Source organism: Vicia villosa, linkage group LG5, assembly GCF_029867415.1.
Source record: "Vicia villosa cultivar HV-30 ecotype Madison, WI linkage group LG5, Vvil1.0, whole genome shotgun sequence".
NCBI lineage: Eukaryota > Viridiplantae > Streptophyta > Magnoliopsida > Fabales > Fabaceae > Vicia > Vicia villosa.
Genome location: NC_081184.1, coordinates 32,958,978 through 32,972,879, shown reverse-complemented (window position 1 = coordinate 32,972,879; position 13,902 = coordinate 32,958,978). Strand labels below are relative to the sequence as shown.

The 13,902-nt window shown below is 40.0% G+C and overlaps 2 protein-coding genes across 3 annotated transcripts; one reads left to right on the top strand and one right to left on the bottom strand.

The window, feature by feature from the left end:
* Nucleotides 1–5,649: 5,649 nt before the first annotated feature.
* On the bottom strand, nucleotides 5,650–8,830 carry LOC131601542 (3-ketoacyl CoA thiolase 1, peroxisomal-like). 2 transcript variants are annotated; one of them, XM_058873392.1, is made up of 13 exons: nucleotides 8,651–8,830; nucleotides 8,499–8,557; nucleotides 8,145–8,229; nucleotides 7,833–7,956; nucleotides 7,588–7,689; nucleotides 7,430–7,497; nucleotides 7,221–7,328; nucleotides 7,055–7,132; nucleotides 6,746–6,975; nucleotides 6,499–6,622; nucleotides 6,291–6,399; nucleotides 6,067–6,150; nucleotides 5,650–5,960 (listed from the first exon to the last, which is right to left on the bottom strand). In XM_058873392.1, exons 1-13 carry the CDS (start codon nucleotides 8,756–8,758, stop codon nucleotides 5,914–5,916), a joined length of 1,326 nt encoding a protein of 441 aa, XP_058729375.1. In that variant the 5' UTR covers nucleotides 8,759–8,830; the 3' UTR covers nucleotides 5,650–5,913. The 2 variants fall into 2 exon arrangements, with proteins under 2 accessions (XP_058729375.1, XP_058729376.1); XM_058873393.1 differs by having other exon boundaries at nucleotides 7,588–7,686; nucleotides 7,830–7,956; nucleotides 8,651–8,829.
* Nucleotides 8,831–11,047: 2,217 nt separating this feature from the next.
* On the top strand, nucleotides 11,048–13,009 carry LOC131604476 (uncharacterized). The gene has a single exon (XM_058876911.1). It carries the CDS (start codon nucleotides 11,048–11,050, stop codon nucleotides 13,007–13,009), a length of 1,962 nt encoding a protein of 653 aa, XP_058732894.1.
* Nucleotides 13,010–13,902: the final 893 nt, after the last annotated feature.

Here is a 13,902-nt window from a genome sequence, read left to right as displayed (position 1 = left end):
TGGAATTTCAAATTAGGGAGTCCTCTGACAAGATTCAGTTTGTTAATCTGAGAGATCTTTCTCAAACTAGCATGACCTAATCTTCTGTGCCAGACCCACTGCTCTTCAGAAACAGACATAAGACAAGTCACCTTCTGACTCATAAGATCTTGCAGATCTGTCTTATAAATGTTGTTCTTCCTCTTGCCTGTAAATAGGATTGAGCCATCCTTCTGATTTACAGCCTTGCAAGACTCTTGATTAAAGATTATATCATAACCATTGTCACTTAATTGACTGATAGATAAGAGGTTATGAGTTAATCCTTCTACAAGAAGTACATTAGAAATGGAAGGAGAGTTACCAGATTTTATAGTTCCAGAGCCAATTATCTTGCCCTTCTGATCTCCTCCGAACTTGACTTCTCCTCCAGACTTAAGTACCAGGTCTTGGAACATAGACCTTCTTCCTGTCATGTGTCGCGAGCATCCAGAGTCCAGGTACCATGACATGTTGTGCTTTGTCCTTCTTGCAGCCAAGGATATCTGCAATAGGAATAATCTTATCCTTAGGTACCCACATCTTTTTGGGTCCTTTCTTGTTAGATTTTCTCAAGTTCTGATTGAACTTGGGTTTAACATTGTAAGCAATAGGAGGAACAGCATGATAATTCTTAATGTGAGTTTCATGATATTTCCTAGGTTGTGTCACATGCTTCTTAGTGTGTGTTATGTGAAAACTTTGTGCATGTGAGGTGTGCCTAATATCATGAGAGTGGCCATACTTGAACTGATCATACAATGGCTTGTATGTAATTTTCATTTCATCAACAGGTTCAAGTTTGTATGGGGTTTCACCCTTATAACCAATGCCAACTCTTTTGTTTCCAGACACAGCATATATCATAGAAGCTAGCTGACTTCTGCCAATACTTCTAGATAAGAACTTTCTGAAACTTAAATCATATTCTTTCAGAATATGGTTCAGACTAGGAGTGGATTTTTCTGAATCAGAAGGAGATCCAACATCATTGGATAATTTTAAAAGTTTTTCTTTTAATTCAGAATTCTCCAACTCAAGCTTCTTTGTTTCAAATTCAAATTGCTTTTTCAGCCTTTTGTATTTGAGACTAATCTGAGACTTGAGTTCCAGAAGTTCAGTTAGACCGGAAACTAACTCATCTCTAGTAAGTTCAGAAAATACCTCTTCAGAATCTGATTCTGATGTAGATTCTGATCCGTCATCTTCTGTCGCCATCAGCGCACAGTTGGCCTGCTCATCTTCTGAATCATCTTCTGACTCATCCCAGGTTGCCATAAGACCTTTCTTCTTATGAAACTTCTTCTTGGGACTTTCCTTTTGAAGATTTGGACATTCATTCTTGTAGTGTCCAGGCTCATTGCATTCATAGCACATGACCTTCTTCTTGTCAAATCTTCTTTCATCAGAAGATTCTCCACGTTCAAATTTCCTTGAACTTCTGAAGCCTCTGAACTTCCTTTGCTTGGTCTTCCAGAGTTGATTTAGTCTTCTGGAAATCATGGACAGTTCATCTTCTTCTTCAGATTCTGATTCTTCAGGATCTTCTTCTCTAGCCTGAAAAGCGTTAGTGCATTTCTTGATATTTGATTTTAATGCAATAGACTTACCTTTCTTTTGAGGCTCATTTGCGTCCAGCTCTATTTCATGACTTCTCAAGGCGCTGATAAGCTCTTCCAGAGAAACTTCATTCAGATTCTTTGCAATCTTGAATGCAGTCACCATAGGACCCCATCTTCTGGGTAAGCTTCTGATGATCTTCTTTACATGATCAGCCTTGGTGTATCCTTTGTCAAGAACTCTCAATCCAGCAGTAAGAGTTTGAAATCTCGAAAACATCTTTTCAATGTCTTCATCATCCTCCATCTTGAAGGCTTCATACTTCTGGATTAAGGCAAGAGCTTTTGTCTCCTTGACTTGAGCATTTCCTTCATGAGTCATTTTCAAGGACTCATATATGTCATAGGCCGTTTCCCTGTTAGATATCTTCTCATACTCAGCATGAGAGATAGCATTCAGCAAAACAGTTCTACATTTATGATGATTCCTGAAAAGCTTCTTTTGATCATCATTCATTTCTTGCCTTGACAGCTTTACGCCTCTGGCATTTACAGGATGTTTGTAACCATCCATCAGAAGATCCCATAGATCACCATCTAGACCCAGAAAGTAACTTTCCAGTTTATCTTTCCAGTATTCAAAGTTTTCACCATCAAATACCGGCGGTCTAGTATAACCATTGTTACCGTTGTATTGCTCAGCAGAGCCAGATGTAGATGCAGGTGTAGGTATAGTCCTTTCACTTTCATCAACCATCTTTTAAATGAAGCGTTTTTCTCTTCCTGAATCTTTTCTAAACACGGTTAAGTGCTTGCACCTTAGAACCGGCGCTCTGATGCCAATTGAAGGATAGAAAAACACTTAGAAAGGGGGGGATTGAATAAGTGTGACTTTAAATCTTGGACGATAAAAATAAAATGCACAATTATTTTTATCCTGGTTCGCTGTTAACGAAGCTACTCCAGTCCACCCCCGCAGAGATGATTTACCTCAACTGAGGATTTAATCCACTAATCGCACGGATTACAATGGTTTTCCACTTAGCCGCAACTAAGTCTTCCAGAGTCTTCTGATCACAACCTGATCACTCCAGGAACAACTGCTTAGTTCACTCCTAAGACTTTTTCTAGAGTCTACTGATCAACACGATCACTCTAGGCTTAGTTCACTCCTAAGACTTTTCTGCTCAGCCAACTGCCAAGACTTCCTGCTCAGCCAACTGCCAAGACTTCCTGCTCAGCCAACTGCTAAGACTTCCTAGAGTATACTGATCAACTGATCACTCTAGTTCCTTACAACTTAATGTAATCTATTCAAGAGTTTACAAATGCTTCTTAAAAGCGATAATCACAACTGTGATATTTCTCTTACAATTTAAGCTTAATCTCACTAAGATATTACAACAGCAATGTAGTGAGCTTTGATGAAGATGAAGATTCTGAGTTTAGATTGAACAGCGTTTCAGCAGGTTAATTTGAATTGTCTTTTTTCAGGATCGTTTACCTTGCTTCTCATCAGAACTTCATATTTATAGGCGTTGAGAAGATGACCGTTGAATGCATTTAATGCTTTGCGTGTTCCGTACAGCTTTGCATTTAATGTTATACGCTTTTGTCAACTACCTCGAGCCTTGTTCACGCTGTGTCTACTGACGTAGCCTTTAGTAGCTTTAACGTTCCTTTTGTCAGTCAGCGTAGTCTGCCACGTGTACTTCCTTCTGATCTGATGTTTGTGAATACGACGTTTGAATATCATCAGAGTCAAACAGCTTGGTGCACAGCATCTTCTGATCTTCTGACCTTGAAGTGCTTCTGAGCGTGATACCATCTTCTGATCTTCAGTGCTTCTGATCTCATGTTCTTCTGATGCTTCCATAGACCCATGTTCTGATTCTGCTTCGACCATCTTCTGATGTCTTGCCAGACCATGTTCTGATGTTGCATGCTGAACCATTTGAGACACATCTTCTGAGCGCTGAATTATGCGTACTCTTAATATATTTCCTGAAAGGGAAATTGCATTGGATTAGAGTACCATATTATCTTAAGCAAAATTCATATTATTGTTATCATCAAAACTAAGATAATTGATAAGAACAAATCTTGTTCTAACAATCCTTTCTGCGGGTGATGAATCCTTTGAAAGGTCTAAAGCTAGGGATCTATGCCTTCATCTTGGACTTTACGTATCTGAGATGTACTACTTTAAGACGGTGGTGGATGGTTGTCTAGTATATCTGAAGGAAAAAGATTGTAACCCTGGCGCCGAGATATCTAATGAAGGTGCGAGTGGTAAAGGTACTCATGAAGTTCATGCAAAGGAGAACAAGGAAGGCTGATCTTATGTTTCTTCTTTTTTTATGATTTAATTTTTAGTTATCTATGGGGATGTATTTTTGTAATACTTTGGATAATTTCTTTTTGATTTGTATGATATTCAAGCCCTACGCCCTATTGACTATCTTATTATGATCCTTAATGCATATTATTTCTTAATCATAAGACTTAGCTTATTGGTTACAAATAGAGATGTGGTGCCTCACCCCATGCGAATCTTCACTTCCTAACACTTATGCCACATAGGTGAACATAGCTTATTGAACCTAAACTCCGCTGATGATTTTAGAATGCCCTGAGGAGCCAAGTAAGCCCTCGGTAGGTAAACCAGTTATCATTGTAAGACACTTGGGGAATCTGAGATTGTTCCTGATTTGTCGACATCATAGATCTCAATGGGTTCCATACCTACTCATGTAGGGGATGTCAAAATTTGGATTTGTTTGTGACAATCCATAAGGGTTTTTAGAGACTAATTTTGTCCTAATACTCTGACACTTAGATGCGCACATGTCAGAAAATCCTAACCTCCACGTGCAATTATTTCGGAGATACATTTTTGAAAAGCTTACGTAGATGCATCTCTGGACGCTCTTCTTTCAAAAACGCGCCAGAAGTCCTTCACGTCCTCCACTTACTCAAACTCTCTCAAAACCCATTTTTTCAAACTCTCTCGAACCCCATTTTATCTCTCAAACCACATTAAAGCAACATCAAACAACATCAAGCAACTTCAAACATTCAACTACAAGCAACATCAAGCAACAACAAGCAACTTCAAGACAAGTCACGTTGTTGATATGTTGTCTAAATGTCATTGTATCATGGAGATTGTGCAGGAAGGTATTGACGGAGGACTCTTTCTAGATGCGCTGAGGCGAGTGCGTTGTAGATGCCATGATGGCGGAGGCTCGGGAGGCACTGCAGTATAGGAGGTAGCGTAGGAACAAGGGGGCACGAGGCCGAGGTTGAGTCTGAGTCCGTCATACACAATAAATTATAGTATTTGTACTTTTGATATATTTTGGGTTGCATTTTATTTATCGACTCTATTATAACTTTTGCATTAGATTTATGTATTCTTCATAACCTTAGTATTGTCGAATCATAGTAACCTTCTGACTATTTGATCTGAGAATCACTTAAAATATTTAGAGTTTATTATATGCACTGGATATGGGGATATATCTCTGAATACTTTACGTAGATATATCTCCAAAATAATCTGACACTTAACAAATAAAGGTCTACCGATACATCTCCGAAACAATCTAACGTTTAACAACTAAAGGTGTGTCCGAAGATACACCGCTGAAAATTAAGGGTCATTTCTAAAATTAGATAAGGTATTTTTCAAGTATATAATAAGGTGAGTTAAGAAATTCTCATTTTTTAATATTTGTTAGATAAAATTACTCTAACTAACTTAAGCCATTGGGCCTATGTAAATCCTAAGCCCAACCTGTACTCGCTCAAGGATTTGAATCATAATTCTTGAAGTTTAGTTCCTTTGTTTGTTTTTTCTAATTCCATCATAACTTTCTAATTTCTTTTTTTAATTTTCTATTTAAAAATCAAAATATGCAACTACTTATTACTTAGAGTTTAAAATTACATTAAATATATATTTTTCATTTATAACCTTAACTATCCGTTTTGAGACATGTATATGCAATGGGCTAATAAAAGCAACACACACAAAAATTATCACCAAAAAAGACAATAATTTAATCCAAAACCAAAACAACAAAATTTATTAACTCTTTGATCAGTGTACAAAAACCTCAAAGAACACATAAAAATCAACAGATGGAGCAACTTAATTACTTCATCTAGATATAAGTAAATTATGATAAAATGATGTTCCACTCTATTCTTTTATTTTAATTTTCTATTTTCCTTATTTCATTTGCATAACTTCAAATGATGCATAGATCAAGCATATACTTGTGACACATGATTGATAATTTCTCTAGCCATTCTAAACTTCTATAAATTCTCAAAAATCTCCTCTTTCAAACACTGCAGCAGCTCCCATACCAGAACCTGAAATGATGCACAATTCAATAATGCAACTTTTACTTGAGTTATAAGCTTTCTTAATAATCTTTTTTCTAGAATGTGATTTAGCGAAAATTATAAAAATAATCACCTATGCACATTGAGATTACACCATAGCGACAATCCTTCCCACGACGCTTCATCTCATTCAACAAAGTTGATACGCAGCGCGCACCTGATATAAATGACAGCAGAAAAATTAACCAGTAGTAAGCGCATCAGAAAGATAAATAAGTCGATCTGTTCAACTGTCGTGAGTTTAAGATTTCTTAGTGCCTTTCTAATATAAACGGGCCTTAAATATCTCGATTTTACCTGTGGCGCCTAAAGGATGTCCGAGAGCAATGGCGCCACCGTTGACATTGACTTTTGTTGGATCAAGTCCTAATTTCTTGCTGGAATAAACAAACTGTGATGCAAATGCCTACGCAAAAGACGATCAAATTGATAAATGCTCAGAAAATGTAGAACAGAAAGTTATAGTCATTGGTTATTATTATCATGGAAATTACTAAAACTTTACCTCATTGATTTCGAACAAGTCAATGTTACTGAGTTCGAGACCAGCGGATTTCACTGCAGCTGGAATAGCAAAAGCTGGACCAACTCCCATTACAGCCGGATCTACTCCAACAGCAGAAAAACTCCTGCAACATTGAATTTAGTGTTTTTAAATTAGGCCTATATTTACCTAGCAAAATCGGGAATGGAAAACGACAGACTAAAAAAGCGAACAAACGGACACTATCTGTATACATATTATTGGGTACCTGAAGATTCCAAGAATAGGAAGCCCCTTTTGCACGGCCACGCTTCTCTTCATGAGGAGCACGGCTGCAGCACCGTCGCTAACTTGGCTAGCGTTCCCTGCAGTTGTGGTTCCGTCTTTTTTGAATGCAGGCTTAAGCTTTGCCAGATCAGTCAAATTGGCGTTTGGGCGGATACCATCATCAATTGAAACAATAATTTGCTTCTCCTCTCCAGTTTTAGGATCCACAATCTTCATAAACAAAATCATCAATATAAATAATAGCATTGCAAATGCTAAAAGGAAACTCTTCTTGGCAGTTCGAACTTACCTTTGTAGAAACCGGAACAATTTCTTCTTTAAATTTACCAGAGGCTGTTGCAGCTGCAGCGCGTCTATGAGACTCGACCTAATTACACATAATTAATATAGTTAATTCACTTATATCATTTTTTCTAAGATTCTTATAGTACATTGAAAACATATTTCATACTAACCGCAGCCTGGTCTTGCTCCTGCCTTGTCACACCATAACGTTGTACGACATTCTCTGAAGTGATTCCCATCGGAAGAAGACAGTCCCGGGCTTGCGCAAAATTTTCCGCCTGTTAAAACAACAAAAAAAGTCAAGACAAGTAGTAAGCTGTTTTCATAAGATATTCCAAAGAGATTATAGAAATTAGCTATTAGCGCAATTTCAATGTACCTTTGCGCTAGTTTTGACGATCCTCGAAATATTATCTTGTGACATACACTCCACTCCAGCTCCAATTCCTTCATCGAATAAGAGGAAGAAAATTAGGCCAAAATATTTCAAGGACTTTAGCTTTTAAATAGAGTCTAGAATCATTCTTAGTTTCTTACCAATGTCATAGAATCCAGCTTTTATGTAAGCAGCAACATCAGCAACTGCTTGAAGTCCAGACGAACATTGTCTATTGACAGTTCGAAGTGGCACCGTCTCTGGTTGAAATTAAGAGATAATCACATATTGGAAATTGTTAGAAACCAAACGAGATCATCTACGTGAACTCTACGTTTAGCGATTTTCATTCTAGTTGCTATCATTGATTGACGAATGTTTGAGTAAGGCATGTAAAATTTACCAGGGAAACCAGCATAAAAAGCTGCCATTCTGCACGCAATTGCTCGTTCTGATCCTGGTCCTAAAACTGTGCCAACGATTATGTCTCCAACTTCACTAGGTTCCACATTTGTTTTCTCTATCACAGCCTACATAAAACTCATGAATAAACACAAGATTTGATCATGGAGTTCGATCAATAAACGCACACAAAAACACAAGATTGAGTCTACGTTTTCAACAGCATGCTCGCGCGACTTCTCGCTTATCAACAAATACATACACTTATACTCCAATACTCCATACTCCATACCAATTAATTAATCAAAGAAGTTACCTTGAGAACTGGGGCAAGTAGATCATCTGGAAGAGTATCCTTGAACCCCCCACGCTTCGCTTTGCAAATAGCAGTACGATAAGCACTGAATCATTATCACAGTAAAATTAACATCAAAAGTCAATTACTATTTACTAACCTTAACAAAACGAAAAAGAAATTAACTAAATCTAACTAACACAGACACGTCAACACCAGTAGTATTTTGAGAAAAAAACAACTAAATCTAACTAACACAGACACATATAAAACACCAGACACGCGCGCTGCGCTTTCAATGTTTTTGTCAGAACTCAGAATACTACATAGTATCATCAATCACATTCATATTGCTATATAATCCAAAAAACTTACGCTACAATCACTACATCATTTTCAGATCCACCTGTTTGTCCAGCAGAACAGAATGAAGCCTGCAAATGAAAAACAAAACACCTATAAATCAAAAGACACAACACAACACAATACTACATGAAATTGTAAGAGGTAAGAACATGTAAAGTTACAGAAATATCAGTGGATTGATGAGTATGAGAGGCTGAGAAAACAGAATTTGAAGAGTTTGGGTTTAGATGTTCAAGAAGAACTCTTTGTCTTTCAATTGCTTTCTCCATTTTTTTCTGAATTCTGAATCTCTCACTCTATTCTCCGTTTAGAATCTATAACACTTACATAAAACGTGTGTTTGGTTCTGTCACTATATAATGGATGAGAGAGAAAGAATAAAGAAAAAAATTATTTTTTAAACCGAAAAATACAAAATGTATTCCACTAAATATTTTAAAAAAGGAATAGTCTGGTTCGGGTTCAGTTCTGACATCAAGTGGTTCCAGTTTCTTTTTCATCGTAATTGCAGGAAATCGAACTATGGTATTGAATATTGATGATTATTTATTGAACGACCTATAAAATTTCTTTACACGTGATTGTTCATTAAAGTCTTTTTAAATTGACTTGAGTAAACGCAATTGAAAGTTCAACACAGAACAACTAAAAATTATAAAAAAAATAATTTAAGGTAATAAATGTTAGTTATTTAAAGCACTTTTCATTTTTCAATGTATATAAATGCACAAACTCTAACAATAAGTTTGTTGGTCGGTCAACGTTGGACGGTACGAGGAAGGTTCTCAATTAATTTTTTTAATAAATATTTAAGTTCTAGAAATTAATCAATTTAGCCGCCACGTTATATATTTTTAAATGAACTTTTTATGCGAAAATAAATCTCAAAAACTATAGAATTCAATTTTAATCAAATCTCTTGTTCCGTTAGTTTTTATTGGAAATTGCATTAGGTTCTACTGGTTTAGCTTTAAAAGTAATGTTTTAAAAAATTATTTTAATCAAATTATTTCAAAAATTATTTTTTATAAATTAACTAGTAAAGGAGTCTAAGAAAAGATATAAATATATATTATTAAAAATTAAAATAAAGTAAAATTATTTTTTTAAATAGATAAAATAAACCCTTCCAAAAATATGTGAAAAATAAAATAATATATATTTGTTTTGAGTTGTTCAGAAGACATATGATCAAATATCATGAAGGACTACGCAATAGATATGGACCTTCGTGTTCTCGAGTATAGACGATCTCTACCCCTAGCTCATCACGCATCATTAAGATCAATCACATGGTCCCTAGCATGATATTTCTCATTCCACATGAAGCGATTAAAACCGCCCTCGTTATATAATGAGAGAAGACGATATTTTAAAAATAATTCAAATCCATCTCCACTATTCATTATTTCTTATTCTCTCACTAACTTATGTGTTGGAGTGATAACCTTGCAAACACACCATTCGCCTCTATACGAAAAGCTCAGTGCACCGCATCGGAAGTCCAATCACCGATCCATCTCACATTTTTGGTTCCCTCGCATGATAGTAGTGTCGTATGTGGACATTGACTTTTGATTCCTAGGAAATTCAGCAAGAAACCTTCATTCTTACGTCGAAGATTCAGATCTTAGATCTCCGATCGTCGAGTTATAGATCTCCTCCCTAGAAATTTGAAATTCGAAAACTCTTACCATGGTCGATTCCAAGTCTACTAGATTTTCCAAGGTCGATGTCGTTGCAGCGGCATAAACAAACACGGTTCGTCTTCTTCCTCCTCCTCCATTATCAGATAATGCAATGTTTGTAACTTCGCCATCAGATCCAACTGACTCAAACACGATTACTCAAAGAGTTATTTTAGGAGTATCTCAACCTCTACCCATTTTCCAACATAATCAACCGTTAGATCTTGTCGCACTGCCTAATCAACCTCTACCTCAACCTTTAATGGCTACATCGGGGATGTTTCTCGGTCTCCACTGTTGCAAGTAAATTTAGGCCTGTAAGGAAAAAATAATATGATGATTACTGTTCTGGACCGGCCCAATCCAATCAATTGGGCCATTCTCGCCTTCGGCCCAATACGCTTCAAAACGCACGTGGTGGTTTCCATCCGACCGGACTGGGCAAACGTGCCAAGTAACCGACCACGAGGACCCCTCGTGCTCGGTACACAACCAATCCACACGTCTGCTAAATATTCGCCCTAAAAGGAGGCGTCCAATCCGTTCTAAACATCCTATAAATAGCCCTCTATATACAGAGGGCAAGGTAATCTTTTTCTTACCACTAAAATCCTATTACTTTGATGTACCTTGTGGAATACGCACTTACTTTGGCATCGGAGTGCCTTGCAGGTACAACACCCTTTTTCTCCATATTTGTCATCCTGAACTTCAAGCCTTCATTGTTGCTGGTCATCTGATCTGCTCGGTAAGATCAGTGGCGCCGTCTGTGGGAATCGAGCTCCCCCGTTCCTTTTTCTTGCACCTTCTTGATCCATTCTTGCCTCTTACAAGAACCCAGGAACCAAAGCTCAAATCAAATCATTACTCATGGCCGGTAATAACGAAGATCCCTCGTCAATAGACGCTGCAATTCTCAAGAAAAACGACATCTCGATCGTTCCTCCGTCAAGAAACACCGTTTCTCGAGACGGTGTCACAGCGTCCCCGTCCCCTAAAGATCTTCAAGATGATCAATCTCATCATTTCGAAGATACCAGCGGGAAGGACAACCACGAAGAAAGTCTGGGCAACCCCTTTCTCTCCAAAGGACAGCCTCCTCAGGACCAGACCATAAACGCTGTCTTAGCTGCTCTTGCCCAGACCAATGCGCTCTTACAACAACAAAGTAACCGGATCGAAGCCCTCGAGCAGAAGCGCCGCTCAAAAACTCCCCCCGATCACAAAACTCGTTCTCGACATGAGATGATCACCAAGAAACGCCCACGTTCCCCTTCTTCCAGGGAGAAGGTGAATCCTTCCTCCAAGAAAGGGTCAAGCGAGCAACGTCCCCGACACCGTTCACAGTCCCCTCGGCCAAGAAGGAAATCTAGATCACCTCCGGCCAAGCACGAAGACAACCGGAGGCGACGCAGGCATAGCCAGAGCCGATCTTTTTCTCCATCCGCCAGCGACGACGAAGAGGAGCGCCATGGTCCTCTATCCCAGTCAATCTTAGAGGCTCCCTTGCCAACCGGTCTCGAAAAACCCCCTCCGTTAGGGACCTACGACGGGATCACGGATCCGGACGAGCATATTGAGAACATTGACGCCCTTCTCGACTATAGAGGAGTGCCCGGTGCCATTAAATGCCGTTTGTTCCCTACCACCCTGCGAAAAGGAGCCATGACTTGGTATAAAAGTTTGCCGGACGAGTCCATCACATCATGGAGGGTGCTTGGGAAACTTTTTTCCAGACATTTCACGGCTTCCCGAAGACATCCAAAATCAGAAGCCTCCTTGGAGGCCATTATCCAAGGAAAGGACGAGTCCCTACGGGCGTACATAGAAAGATTCAATAAAGAAGCCGTACAGGTATCCACCACTGTCCAAATGAAGAAGTTCTTGCTCGAGCGCGGCCTCCGACCACGCTCGGACTTCGCTAAAGCCGTCGGAATTGAAACTCCAACCACTCTGGACGAATTCTTCCTCAAAGCCCAAGCCTACATTCAATATGAGGAGAAAGAAGCTGCCCACGCCGTCCGCAATTCCAGGCACGAAGAGAGCAGTAAAAATACGCGCCAAGATGAATCTCGCCGGGGAACTGACAAAAAGAAAGATGATAAAACTCGAGACCCCAAGGACTACAAAGCCCCAACGAGAAAATTCCGAGAGTACACCCCGCTAAACGCCTCAAGAGAGCGCATCTTGAACGAATGCGTGAACGCCGAGTTTCAGACGGGCAAGGTCCGATTCCCTAAGAGCATGCCCGCCCGGCCAAACGTTGATAAATCAAAATTCTGCAGATTCCACAAAGGCCACGGGCACAACACCGAAGATTGCATCCATCTTAAAGATGCCATAGAGATATTAATCAGGGAGGGACATCTGAAACAGTATGCGAAGAAGCAAGAGGCTGCTAGAGAAGCTAAACCAGTCACAGAGGAAAAGCCGGCGGAAGATACGCCCGCCATGCAAGTGGCCATGAGCGTTACCAGGCCGGAAGATTTTTACCTCCCTGACTGGGCAAACGCAGCAACCACCTATTCCTCCCATAGCACATGGGAAAGGTTCCCGTCCGCAATGGTTATATCAGGCGGGGGTTTCAGCAAACTGACCATCGGATCTGTGAAACGCAAGTTCGACGAGCTAATCTCGGCCAGCGCGAACATAGCTTCGGCCTTCAACCACGCCAAAGGCAGTCCCTCCTCAATATCTTTCTATAAAGAAGAGTTACCCGGAGGAGCACCTAACGCGACCATCCCTCTCCTCATCCGAGCTCGGATGGCTAATTTTGACGTGCGACGCATATTGGTCGACCAGGGAAGTTCAGTGGACATCATGTACTCCTAATTGTTCAAAACATTGCAGCTGAACGACAGTCACCTTACACCATACGTAGGATCTAACCTACAAGGATTCAATGGCACAGTAACCAAGCCATGGGAATTCGTGGAACTTATAGTTTCGATCGGGTCGGCGAGACCACCAGGGCAGTAAAAGTCCAATTTCTGGTCATCGACTGCCCGTCAATATAGCAGTGCATCCTCGGACGCCCCACTCTGGCCGAACTAATCGCGGTTCCCTCAACCGTACACCTCAAGCTCAAATAATATACGACCAAAGGACAAGTAGCAACTCTCAACGGCGACATCGAAGCAGCCAGGAGGTGTTTCGAAGCCTCCGCCAAAGGCCTGAGCGCGGTAAAGATACCGGCCCAAGAGAAGACAACAACCAACGCTACTTCGGAAACCAGCAAATCTATGCCCCGCATCAACACTGTCGACCTCGACAGTCGTTTTCTGGGAGAACCCGAGCAGAGCATCAACGCGGACGCGTCAGGAGGGATCCTCCGGCCAATTCCGGACGGAGACTTTGAGCTCGTTGCCCTCGGAGAAGATCCAACCAGGGGAGTCAAGATCGGAGCAGACCTGCCAGATCTGGCCAAAAGGCAACTCAAAGCTTGCCTCCATGAGAATGCCGACCTATTCGCCTAGAGCGCCGCAGAAATGCCCGGACTTGGCCGAGAAGTGGCTTGCCATCACCTGACCATCGACCCGACCTACAAGGCCGTCGCTCAGAGAAGAAGAAAACAGTCACTAGAAAAAACGGTTGCGGCCGAACTAGCTGTAAAAGACCTCCTAGAGGCCAAGTTTATTTCCGAGGCCAAGTACACTACTTGGCTCTCCAATGTTGTACTTGTTAAAAAATCAAATGGAAAATGGAGCATGTGCACTGACTACACT